At 40.3% G+C, this 13,445-nt stretch overlaps 1 protein-coding gene across 3 annotated transcripts in view; it reads right to left on the bottom strand.

Moving 5' to 3' along the window:
• Positions 1 to 13,445, bottom strand: part of scai (suppressor of cancer cell invasion) — a 36,464-nt gene that overhangs the window by 6,820 nt on the left and 16,199 nt on the right. For all 3 annotated transcript variants that reach the window (XM_064943352.1, XM_064943350.1, XM_064943351.1), the window contains 6 exons: positions 5,339 to 5,434; positions 5,071 to 5,157; positions 4,254 to 4,352; positions 3,083 to 3,179; positions 2,758 to 2,856; positions 87 to 239 (listed from right to left, as the gene is read on the bottom strand). In XM_064943352.1, the coding sequence (XP_064799424.1) occupies positions 87 to 239; positions 2,758 to 2,856; positions 3,083 to 3,179; positions 4,254 to 4,352; positions 5,071 to 5,157; positions 5,339 to 5,434 (631 nt within the window). The remainder of the gene's footprint in view (positions 1 to 86; positions 240 to 2,757; positions 2,857 to 3,082; positions 3,180 to 4,253; positions 4,353 to 5,070; positions 5,158 to 5,338; positions 5,435 to 13,445) is intronic.

Here is a 13,445-nt window from a genome sequence, read left to right as displayed (position 1 = left end):
TTATTATAGTTTAGAATGTGTGTCCCCAGCCTGGTCAAGAGGTTGTTTTAGAGCTGCACTTTAGACTAGAATCTGTGTTCACACACCTGGTTGTTGCAGTTTCCAATGATTAGTGCATCTGCCAGGGTAAGCTGGCCAACTACCATTCCCTGTTCCAACTGAGGCACGCCCCCCTCCTGTAGCCGATTGGATGTGAAGACCACAGTATTTTCATCGTTCAGCACCACCACTGGGTCTGCCTGCTCACAGAAACACAACATTCATAGCTTCACTTCAACTCCATTGTGCACACCATTCTAGTAACACTTTTGTGGTATGTAAAATCTTTCACACAAAATATCACAGCTTGACATAAATACACAATGATAATTTCAACCCCATAATCCTGAATGAATTACATGACAGTACTTCAGTAAGACTCGTGGAAGCCTCCTTTAAGTGTTGATATATCTTTCATTCATAAGTTATGACATTTCCCCCTTTTGTAGTAGGAAATTGGCAGTAGGCACAGAAAGATAAAAGTAATCAAGAGATCGTGACGGGATACAGTAAGTTCATACCAATATTGTAAAAATCTAAACCTTTGCTTATAAGGACATTAGCCAAACCCATCCTCAAAGCTGATCATTTCTCTCAAGACTGCAAAAGGTTACTGAGAATCTTTATGAAATAGCATATAGAATGTCCATTATAAGGGTCCATTTGGCAATGAAGCTCTTACTCTACTTCCCCAGAGTCAGATGAACTCGTGGATACCATTTTTATGTCTCTGCATCCAGTTTAAAGGAAGTTGCTAACTAGTGTTAGCGCAATGATTTGAAGTCTAGGGAAACTGATAACATACACGCATACCTTCCTACTGGATGTAGACATAAAAATGTTACCCATGAGTTTTTCATCTGACTCTGGAAAAGTAGATGAAGGGCTTCATTACCAAAATCCCGAAGTATCCCTTTCAAATCTTTAAGAGTCTACGTATGTGGGGGTTCTACTAAGTGAACATATGGTCATACCAAGGATCATTTAGCTGTTTGATTTGAAATTTCAGAACTCCATAAGGTAAAAACAAAAGTTTGTTTTTTAAAGCTTACTATTAGCCCATAGCAATGCATAACAGCGTCATGGTATAACAGATAGTCCCCCAAAAAATGTAAAGGAAGTGTCTGTCCTGTATCTGAGAGATATACAAAAGATCAGGACTCTTACTTTTTTGCCAACCCTTATTTTAGACACTGAACTAGTTTCTCCATATACTCTACCATTCAAAAAAGTTTGGGGTCACTTATCAATTTCATGTTATTTTAATGGACAAAAAATTTCTAAGAAATACACTGTAGACATTGTTAAAACCCTTTTGCAATTATGTTAGCAGTAAAGTGTTGTGCTCATTATAGAAGCAATAAAACTGTCCTTCTTTGGACTAGTTGATTCTAGACACTGGACAGAGGAACTCTGCCTAGGCCAGCATCCCGGAGTCAACTCTTCACTGTTGACGTTGAGACTGGTGTTTTGCAGGTACTATTTAATGAAACTGCCAGTTGAGAACTTGTGAGGTGTCTGTTTCTCAAACTAGACACTCTAATGTACTTGTCCTCTCGCTCAGTTGTGCACCGGGGCCTCCCACTCCTCTTTCTATTCTGGTTCTGTGAACGGAGTAGTACACAGCGTTGTACAATATCTTCAGTTTCTCAGCAATTTCTCACATGCAATAGCCTTCATTTCTCAGAACAAGAATAGACTGACAAGTTTCAGAAGAAAGTTATTTGTTTCTGGCCATGTTGAGCCTGTAATCGAACCCACAAATGCTGATGCTCCAGATACTCAACTAGTCTAAAGGAGGACAGTTTTACTGCTTCTTTATTGCTTCTGATAATGGGACTCTGTACACCCATGTAGATATTCCATAAAGTTTCCAGCTACAATAGTCATTTAGAACATTAACACTGTCTACACTGTATTTCTGATCAATTTGATATTTTAAAAATGGACAAACAAATGTGCTTTTCAAAAACAAGGACATTTTTAAGTGACCCCAAACTTTTGAACGGTAGTGTATGTTTTCATTCATTTTTTAAAACTGGTACCCGGCTATCTTCAGACTATTCTTGTAAGCTTCCTAGTGCAAAACAACTGAAATATACATGTCCGTGAGAGACTCGCCTTTCCACAGAGGGGTCATAGAGTGTAGCCCAAACGGTTTGGACGCTACAGACCGAAGTTGGCAGATCGGCTGTACCGACTTCAGACGAGTCACGTGAGACTTGTGGAGGTCATGGAGCAAAATGGAGAACTATCGTGTTCATTAGTCTCATCTTTCCATGAAGTTTGTAGGTCAAACTGTTCAGACGCTACCAACGTTTTGTGAGTAGACTGATTTTCGGGATGTCTCATGGTCTGACAAACACCGCTCTAGCTCTGCCACCGTTCACCGCATATGCGGAAGGGTGACATCAACAGATGAGGTGGATTGAGACGCAGCCAATGCAAATTTACTCTAGAGGGTTAACTGCCAATCATTAGTGAGTAAAACATTCCTGCAGTGATCCTTTATATACAGTCAAGTTATTCTTTAGTATTTTATTAGGATCCCCATTAGCCGTTGCGAAAGCAGCAGCTACTCTTTCTGGGGTCCACACAAAACATGAAAGAACATTAATAGACAAGAACAGCTCAAGGACAGAACTAAATCAATTGTAAAAAGGCACAACCTCAAAGGCACAATATCAATATAACCACACAACCGATTTGGAATCTGACCTCCACAAAAGCTGCCACCTCTTGTAAGACAAGATTCCATTCTAACTGATCTTCTGTGTTGAAGCGCTGTGTATAGTCCTCGATTTCCTCTGACAGCTCCTGCAGGAGGGTAGACCCATGTTATACACACTATACACAACACACTCATGCATGCAAGTTAAATATATGTATTTTTGTAAGAGTAACCAAATTAAACATTTTCAGGCTGAAACTTCTGCACTCCACTTTATAAACTCCAATAATAAAATACAACAAAAAGTAAATAAATACTAATGAGATTGAGAACTACCGCTGGTAATCGTTTGTTTATCCTCAGATTTCTTACCTTGACCAGCACCTTCACTAGGTCCATCTTGTTCAGAAGTAAACAGACTACTATGTAGCGGGCATAATACCGAAGCTTCTTCACTACCAACTCAGGCCTAACAGGAGGGGGAAGACAATGGAAGAAAGAAAAGTTGTGTTACAATCTATCCCTGGCAAGCACAAACACACACAGAGTAAAATGTTCATGTGTTTTGTTCCAGCAGCACAAAATAAAATGTAGCTGTTGGAACATTCACAACAATTTTGTTAATTGTGATTATGTATTTTGTCTCAGTCTACCATAAACACCTTCAACAAATATCATAAAAATAAACTTCTATCATTATCCCCATGTGGAATGTTGCTCCTCGCTGCTCGCTAAATCACCCACCTTTCCCAGCTCGTTTAGCTGGGGTTTGAAAAATGTCATTTAAAAAAATATATAATAATGTTAGCAAGCCAGCTAACCCATTACTACGTTCACCTGGTTCAGCCGCAAACAGATAATAATTAGGTGGCTAAAAATGTGCACACAAGTGCTGTCGGAAATACAACTGTCCAACTCTAATATAGCTGAATGACGGTCCAAGTCGGAGTAACAAGTGGGAAACTCAGAATTTTAATCTACGAGTTGACATGTTTCATCACTGACTTCTCACCTTTTCAACCTGAAGGTAATGAAACAAAGCCCTTTACAGCCTTAATCATGTAGCTAGTTTGACAATGTAGCTAGTTTGACCACATTGCCAACATTAGCAAGCTTGCTAAGTTATTAGCAATGTTAGTTTGCTAGCTAAAATCTCATTGGTTGAAGAGTTGTTCAGACTTCAAAAGCACTTGAACATGTTGAAAAAAGTAATGTGCTGAGGATTAAAGAATATATTTTTTATCACAGAAATTGCACGTATATAAACTACCCTTTACTCATATGTATTTTTGCATTATTGTTAAGTTGTCTGACAGTCAGGGATACTTCACTCCAAATACAAAAGGTATATCCATACCTTGTCTGTATTCAATTGACCCAGGCCGCTTTTAAAGTGCATAGTTCAGTTGTTTTGCTATGTTACAACAGCCTCTGGCAAGCATTAACCTCCTGGGACGAAAACTGAATGGAAGCCAGACGGCATGTTCAGAGTGCTCAAACTAATCTCTTAAATATCAATAAAATGCCATGCGTTGGCACTCACCTATCCTCTTTGTTGACCTGATAGTAGTAGGACCGCTGACGGATGGCCGAGTAGAACGAGAAGGCCTCATTCAGGTAACTTGTTTCTGAGGTACGAAGACTACAACACAAAAAGAGAAAATGGTGTGCCAAGAACACTCTGTATTGAGTGTGACACTGGTACCCTTGGTAGTTCCTGAATAAGTGTATTACGAACGAAAGAAATTTGATCAACTTAAAACACTTAAAGAACACTTTAGGAAACACAAATTCTGCATGTCAGCTTGGTTTTATATCGTAAAAAAAAGAATAATCTACGAACCTCACACCACCACATTGGATCACATGATACTTAGGTATTTATTTTGCCACCTGTTTTTTTGTTTTTGTTTTAGTCATCCTTTCCAAAATTCAGTTATGCCAAACATATTAGTTTTAATCCCAAAAAAGTAAGTCATTTTAGTTGACAAGATTTTCCTCTTGTTTTTAGTCATTGTACCTTTTATATTGCTTAATTCACAGGTGCACACAAACAGTGCTGCATATAGCAACTAAATAGCTACAAATGGCAGCAAATACTAAATGTTTCAGAATTATTTTCCCAATTTCACTTTTTGTGCACATCCGAATAACGGATTTAGAGTCGGGCCCACTCCTAGATCCTAGATACTGGACCAACCTCTCCATCAAGTACCATCAATTTCTTGAACCAGGAATTGTTTTCACACAAGTTACCAGAGTTAAAGCACAGATCAGACCAACAAAATGTTCCAGGACATGAACGATAAGGATATGTGACAGTCTGTGTGTGTGAGCACGTGCAGTTGGAGGAACCTTACTAGTAGTGGTAGTACAGCTGGCCTATTTTGGACGCCACCTCCCCTATCTGCCATCTCTTCAGGCCATACCGATTGTCCAGGACCTGCCTGCTCCCAAGAAAGAACAGACAAAAAAGAAGCAATGCTGCTTTTAAAATGAATGTTTAAGCCAACAGATTTCTCCATCTCATCCACTAGGCTCAAACGTCTGGGAAAATGTGTAAAAAAAATGTTTTGTCTATCTGGGAAAATGTGTCAGAGAGAACAGAGCAGTCAGTGACCAGCTGACCTGTGCTGCTGCTGAAACTTCCACAGCTTGGTGTAGACGTCAAAGGTGCGGCCGAAGTAGGACTGCCACTGCTTGTGTCCGTACTGAGGAAGATCTCTGCAAGAGACAAGAGGGTGAGAAGGATTGAGAAGAAGGAAAATGCAGCCAAGTAGAACAGTCTCACACCTTCTCTCATGATTGGAGACAGGGAAACCTTCCAGCCTTCAACCACATAACAAATGATGACATTGTAATGTGATTACACCGCTTTATTAGAGCTTAGTGCCATGGGGGCGGCCTTTACTACTACAAGTATGACATTTAACGATTTTTGCAGGTGTGCACATATCACCTTTATTATGTTTTTATTATTTGGGGGAATTCTATGCGACAGCTTTGTAATGATTTTATAATTTCTAAGTGTAAATCTGTCTGCCTCAGAGGCACTACCCACTGAGTGTCCCAGAGCTACACCTGAGTATATTGTGATGCAGTGTCCCAGAGCTACACCTGGGTATATTGTGATGCAGTGTCCCAGAGCTACACCTGAGTATGTTATGATGCAGTGTCCCAGAGCTACACCTGAGTATATTATGATGCAGTGTCCCAGAGCTACACCTGAGTATATTATGATGCAGTGTCCCAGAGCTACACCTGAGTATATTGTGATGCAGTGTCCCAGAGCTACACCTGAGTATATTATGATGCAGTGTCCCAGAGCTACACCTGAGTATATTATGATGCAGTGTCCCAGAGCTACACCTGAGTATATTATGATGCAACTGAATAACAATTCCTAAAAATAAAATGTACAACAAAATAGGGGAAGCAAAGAGAGATTTGGTCGAACTTAAATATGAGCTGGGAAATCAACAGATGAAACAGTAGTGCTGTCTTTGGAAGATAGTTTTAGTAACTGTATTTTTTAATAGCGAAGTATACATATGCAAAACTTACATCCAGGTCACCTCGGCTGTCAAATCAACTAATTCACACAACAGCAAAGCAGAAAGGCTATGTTGAGACCCTACCCCAGACATTCTCTGGACATTGAGCTATTTTTTGCTTTCCTAATAGCCAACGTTGTGCCTGAGGAGGTGTGTGTGTGTGTGTGTGTGTGGGGGGGGGGGGGGGGGGGGCTATGCTGCGTGCAGTAGTGAGTCAGAAGGGTGGGGATGTGATGGAATCGGATGAGGTCTGCCTGTCAGCTTGGGTGCAAGTCGGCCACTTTGCCTCTAATTTCCCGCTGAAGCTCCGGGCCTCGTTGTTATCATTGAAGCATTGCCATGACAACATGTCTGGAGACTGAGGAGAGGAACGGGCAATGGTGGCTGTGGCGGCAAAAGTGCAGCAGCAAACGCACGCATAGCCTGAAAACACCCAATATGATGCTGGTCAACACTACACAGCCAAAATCCTTCCCTGCAACATCATTTTTGCCACAATTCTCCATCTGACAAATTTCTCACCCAGACTGGCATACAGAATATGGAATGCAGATACACTAAACACAACAGACAGACCAACGACACATTTCAAACTCTAGTCTTTGTACTCAAATACGCAAAAGAGGAAATGTATGGTGTGCACTTCTTTTTGAAAACACATTGTGTTAAACGATACAGGCTGCTTTCCTTAGATATTCAAAGGAGAATGGATAGAGGATTCATTCGTTAATATGACACAAAGAAAACGTGTGCTCCTTTATACTGGTACATAACACTGAGGCCTACTGATTTCTCAGTTTTTCCCAGTGTGATTATCTCTTACCCTCATGCCCTTCCTGGTGGTGGGAAACAATGGCATGACTGTTAAGTCAGGAATATGGGGCAAATAATCAAGCAGAATTCAACTTAGCCTAATTCCATCCACCATTAATTCCGTATCGCTATGAACAAGATAAAAACCCAAAAGACTTATTCCCAAGCAGAGTGAAGGGATGGAGAAGGAAATCCGCTAAACCTGCTCTGTTGTTTCCGGTCAAACAAATAAGATACTGGATAACCAATACAAATGTGGGTGTCGTTGTGTAAAAAGGGGTGGGTCTTAAGTAAATGAAATGCTATTTATTTAATCATCCACTTAAAATGTTCTTACTCACTTTACAAAAAGCTATTCCAACACCACGGAACAGGGGCATTTTTAAACACCAGCAAATCAGCACCAAGTGATTTTAATTGTGAATATCTGTTCCAAAGCATTCCCATGCATAATATAGAGAATGTGATCGTATACAGATGTAAGCAAGGTTAGAAATGATTATGTTTTAGCAGGGTTTCTGAAAATGTGCCGCCTGACAACGTGACCCGCAAGATTTTCCTTTAGCGGATATCCATATGCATTGGGTGCTTAACGCGTTAGGCCGTCCACCAAGCTGCTCAAAATCACATTTGGATTGGAATTCCTTTTAACAGAATAGAAATTAGAATTTATTGAAAAGCAAAACATTGACTGTTGCGTCTTCATCCCTGTTATAAATCATAAAGGAATATAATTTTAAATTTAAAACATTTAGCCTAGAAGAACAAGTTGCCTAGATAAACTAATAAAACAAACTCCAAAATATAACATTTGCGTAATATAATTTGCGAACGACCTTCCCCTATAGGCTATTTGTATGAACATTTTATAAATAAATAATGCAGATATTTTTAAATAGAATCGAGGCCCGTCTAGTTTAATTTAGCCTAGGCATGAACATTTAGATTAGGCCCAATTAAAAACTAATCGTGGATGTCTAGGAGCACCAGGGCCGGCTTGTCGTGGCTAGAAGGGCCCCAGCTTTTGTCAAATTAATGTCAGACTTGACTTTTCGTAGCAGGTTAGGATGATTAAATTAAAAAGGTTAAGAAAAGGGTAGGTAAAATGCAAAAATTTTTAAAACAAATTTAAAAAATCTACTTTTGATGTTAATTTGACAAAAGCTTGATCCCTTCAAGCCATGACCGGGCCAGCCCGTCCCACTCCCGCTGCGATTCAGCACCACAGCAGTGGAATGAGGACACTAGACGGCCACAAAATTAAGAAATTGTATAACTGACATTGGACAATAAAATTCAATATGTAAATAAACAAAATTGGTTAAGGCTGGTTCGTTGAAAGAAAAGGTATTTTCCAATGCTCCTGTGAAATGAGGCACAAGCCATGCATTCATGAAAGCATTGGTTTCCAAAGCTGAAATGATCTCACTCTTTGTACAATTCTACTGATGATGTTAACAAATGTTATGTTTATTGTAAATTGAACTATAGTGGGGTTATGATTTGTGTGAGATATATATATATATATATATATATATAGCGTTGCAGTTCTTGACACAAACCAGTGTGCTTTGCACCTACTACCATACCCCGTTCAAAGGCACTTAAATATTTTGTCTTGCCCATTCACCCCTGAATGGTACACATACACAATCCATGTCTCAAGGCTTAAAAAGCCTTCTATAACCCGTCTCCTCCCCTTCATCTACACTGATTGAAGTGGATATAAACAAGTGACAACAAATAAGGGATCATAGTTTTCACCTGGATTAATCTGGTCAGTCTGTCATGGAAAGAGAGTTCCTAATGTTTTGTACACTCCATGAACGTAGTTTATTGACAAGTATCTTTTCTAATATAGGCAGTTGGTTGCCTTGTGATTGCAACTCTCCGATGTGAATAGTTGTCAACGATCTTCCGTTTCAAAGTGCTACTGAATAAGCTCAACTGAAACAATCCCAGTGGCGCATGATACACATTATACGTCCAGCAATCCATTCCAAATCTTTATACTATACATGATACGGCAGCATATGTTGATCTTGCCTAGGACGGCAGCAGAACTTCTAGGACCGGGTCTGACGAAAACAATCATTTGCATCCAATTTACTTGCGTTTGCAGTGGACCTTGGCTGCTGTTGGGAAGTTTAAACTGTCCAACTCCTTGGAGAAGCTTGATGAACACTTGCTAGCCTTGTTATTTTGTCCTCAAGAAGGTGCGATTTTGAAGCTGTTTTTACTCTTGTTTTGGAGAAAGAATCCACACCATTTAGCTGAAGTCCCTTATGAGGATGTCAAGTCTTTTGCATGAGTAACAATATAAACACACACCTAAAACAACTTTCCAAGCAGCTTGAGGATTTATTAGCCTATGAAGTATATTTGATTTCGAAATTGGAGCACATCGACTGGTATTTCGATCAATGAATAAAAAGCATTATTTTGCAATGGATAAATTTTTTTTATCCAGGTCGATTTGGCCAGCAACAATTTTATTTATCGGCCTTTCATTTATTTTAGTCGGCCAAAAGCTGGCATTTACCGGCTAACGGAAACCCTGTGTTTTAAGCAAATAAATCTGTCTGGGCTTAGATTCAATTTGCAGTCTACAAATGATTTGTAATTATGTTCCATCCCCCTGACCATCTGCTCAAAATAATAACACACAGAAAATTCAGAAAGTATTCAGACCACTTGGCTTTTTCCACAGTTACATTACAGCCTTATTCTAAAATTGCTTAAATATTTGTCCCTTACATCTACACACAACACCCTGACAAAGCCTAAATAGGATTTTAGAAATGTAAGCAATTTTTTTATATATAAAGGGAAATATTACATTTACATGAGTATTTCAGACCCTTTACTCAGTACTTTGTTGAAGCACCTTCGACAGCCTCGAGTCTTCTTGGATATGACACAAGCTTGGCACACCTGTATTTGGGGAGTTTCTCCCTTCTCTGCAGATCCTCAAGCTCTGTCAGGTTGGATGGGGAGCGTCGCTGCACAGCTATTTTCATGTCTCTCCAGAGATGGACATTGAGACTTGTCCTGAAGCCACTCCTGCGTTGTCTTGTCTGTGTGCTTAGGGTCATTGTCCTGTTGGGTGGTGAACCATCACCCCAGTCCACGGTCCTGAGTGCTCTGGACCAGGTTTTCAAGGATCTCTCTGTAGTTTGCTCCGTTCATCTTTCCCTCAATCCTGACTAGTCTCCCAGTACCTGCAGGCTGAAAATGATCCAAACAGCATGATGCTGCCACCACCATGCTTCACTGTAGGGATGGTACCAGGTTTCCTCCAGACGTGATGCTTGGCATTCAGGCCAAAGAGTTCAATCTTGGTTTCATCAGACCAGAGAATGTTGTTTCTCATGATCTGAGAGTCCTTAAGTTCCTTTTGGTAATCTCCAAGCAGGCTGTCATGTGCCTTTTACGGAGGAGTGGCTTCTGTCTGACCACTCTACCATAAAGTTCTGATTGTTGGAGTGTTGCAGAGATTGTTGTCCTTCTGGAAGGTTCTCCCATCTCCACAGAGGAACTCTAGAGCTCGGTCAGAGTGACCATCGGGTTCTTGGTCACCTCCCTAACCAAGGCCCTTCTCCCCCGATTGCTCAGTTTGGCCGGCGGCCAACTCTAGGAAGAGTCTTGGTGGTTCCAAACTTCGTCCATTTAAGAATGATGGAGGCCAGTATGTTCTTGGGGACCTTCAATGCTGCAGAACATTTTTGGTACCCTTCCCCAGATCTGTGCCTTGACACAATCCTGTCTCGGTGCTCTACGGACAATTCCTTCGACCTCATGGCTTGGTTTTTGCTCTGACATGCACTGTCAACTGTGGGACCTTATATAGACAGGTGTGTGCCTTCCAAATCATGTCCAATCAATTGAATTTACCACCAGTGGACTCCAATCAAGTTGAAAAAACATCAAGAATTATCAATGGAAACAGGATGCACCTGAGCTGAATTGAGTCTCATAGCAAAGGGGTCTGAATACTTATGTATATAAAAAGGTATGTTTATTTTTAATACATTTTAGGCAAAAATGTAAAAATAAATCTGTTTCACTTTATCATTATGGGGTATTGTGTGTAGACTGAGGATAAAAATGAATGTAATCAATTTTAGAATAAGGCTGTAACGTAACAAAATGTGGAAAAGGGGAAGGGGTCTGAATACTTTCCGAATGCACTGTAATTACAAAGTATTTTCTATTGTGAATGGAAGGGTCCTTATTTACAATGTGTGAAAAAGGCAAGCTTTGTTGCATTTGACATGTCTTCGGTTACCATATATAAAATGATAAATCCCCTAGTTTATTCATAACAATTCAAATTATTTAATTGAAATCAGACACAGGGCACCAAACAAGCTAAGTCCCAAAGAAGAACTAGGACACTGATCCCAATCTTTGGTCTGATTCTAATAACCAAACCTCTGTAATTAGCGTGGAGGAACAGAGCACTGCAGCAGGGCTGGCTTTGGTTCATTCCAGGATGGGACCAAGCCTCCAGAGACAGGGTCACTGTGCCCCAGATTTCACACGCAGGCCTCGTCCAAAAAGCTACGCTGCCTGGACCCATCAGGATGATAAGAATCCTACCACAGGAGGCTCCATGAGGGGAGGACGGCTCATAATAATGGCTGGAATGGAATGAAGCACATGGAAACCATGGGTTGGATGTGTTTGATTCCGTTTGATTTATTCCATCCCAGCCATTACTCCTCCTCCTCAATGAATTAAGGTTCCACCAGCCACCTGTGAATCCTACCAATTACAAAAGGTTTCCAAGTACAGGGCTAAGGGCATTACACTCCATGTGGAACCAAGTCTGGAGCTATAAAAGACAACAGCTGTCTTTGAGCCTTTGAGTTAATGTGATCAAAATAAAAAGAGAGAGACACACCAAAGCTGGAGGGAAATTGCCACGCTCTACAGCAACATGAGTTTGTTTCTTTCTAAATAATTTCCAATCCTATACTGGAAGCATACATACTGATCACATGGAGTGCAACATAAAATAATGTGATTTCTTTATTTTTTTAAACATCCATGTCAACATTTAGGCCAATCAATTCCATTAGTTATCGTTCCATCCTCATCTCTTCGCATGAGTCATAGATTCTACTACACACAAACCCTTGGAGCTGTTTCCCTGGTAACTCCCAAATTCTAAGGTGGAGGCTGTTTATCGTGTGTTAACAAATCGGCCAGTGTGACGGCTACTATAGGACTAGTGTGCAGAGTTGGGATGGGCATTTGACATTATTTCACTATTCAAATAATATCATAATATTTTTTCCGGATATCCGGATAGTCAAAATACACTGAGTGTACAAAATATTAAGAACACATCCCCCTTTCGCCCTCAAAACAGCCTCAATTTGTCAGGGCATGGACTACAAGGTGTCAAGTGTTTCACAGGGATGCTGGCCCATGTTAACTGCAATGCCTCCCACAGTTGTGTCAAGTTGACTGGATGTTCTTTGGGTGGTGGACCATTCTTAATACACACGGGTAACTGTTGAGTAGAGGTTGACCGATTATGATTTTTCAACACCGATACCGAATATTGGAGGACCAAAAAAAATCTGATACCGATTAAAATCGCCCGATTTAAAAAAATGTATTTGTAATATTGACAATTACAACAATACTGAATGAACACTTATTTTAACTTAAATAATACATAACTAAAAATCAATTTGGCCTCAAATAAATAATGAAACATGTTCAATTTGGTTTAAATAATGCAAAAACAAAGTGTTGGAGAAGAAAGTAAAAGTGCAATATGTGCCATGTAAAAAAGATAACGTTTAAGTTCCTTGCTCAGAACATGAGAACATATGAAAGCTGGTGGTTCCTTTTAACATGAGTCTTCCAATATTCCCAGGTAAGAAGTTTTAGGTTGTAGTTATTATAGGAATTATAGGACTATTTCTCTATATGATTTATATTTCATATTCCTTTGACTATTGGATGTTCTTATAGGCACTTTAGTATTGCCAGTGTAACAGTATAGCTTCCGTCCCTCTCCTCGCCCCTACCTGGGCTCGAACCAGGAACACATTGACAACAGCCACCCTCGAAGCAGCGTTACCCATCGCTCCACAAAAGTCACGCCCCTTGCAAAGCAAGGGGAACAACCACTCCAAGTCTCAGAGCAAGTGACGTTTGAAACGCTATTAGCGCGCACCCCGCTAAGTAGCTAGCCATTTCACATCGGTTACACGAGCCTAATCTTGGGAGTTGATAGGCTTGAAGTCAAACAGCTCAATGATTGAAGCACAACGAAGAGCTGCTGGAAAAATGCACAAAAGTGCTGTTTGAATGAATGCCTAGGAGCCTGCTGCTGCCTACCATTGCTC

The sequence above is a fragment of the Oncorhynchus masou genome, chromosome 28 (assembly GCF_036934945.1).
Source record: "Oncorhynchus masou masou isolate Uvic2021 chromosome 28, UVic_Omas_1.1, whole genome shotgun sequence".
NCBI classification, from domain to species: domain Eukaryota; kingdom Metazoa; phylum Chordata; class Actinopteri; order Salmoniformes; family Salmonidae; genus Oncorhynchus; species Oncorhynchus masou.
Note: the sequence above shows the minus strand (reverse complement) of the source record. Positions and strands in the feature narration are given on the sequence as shown.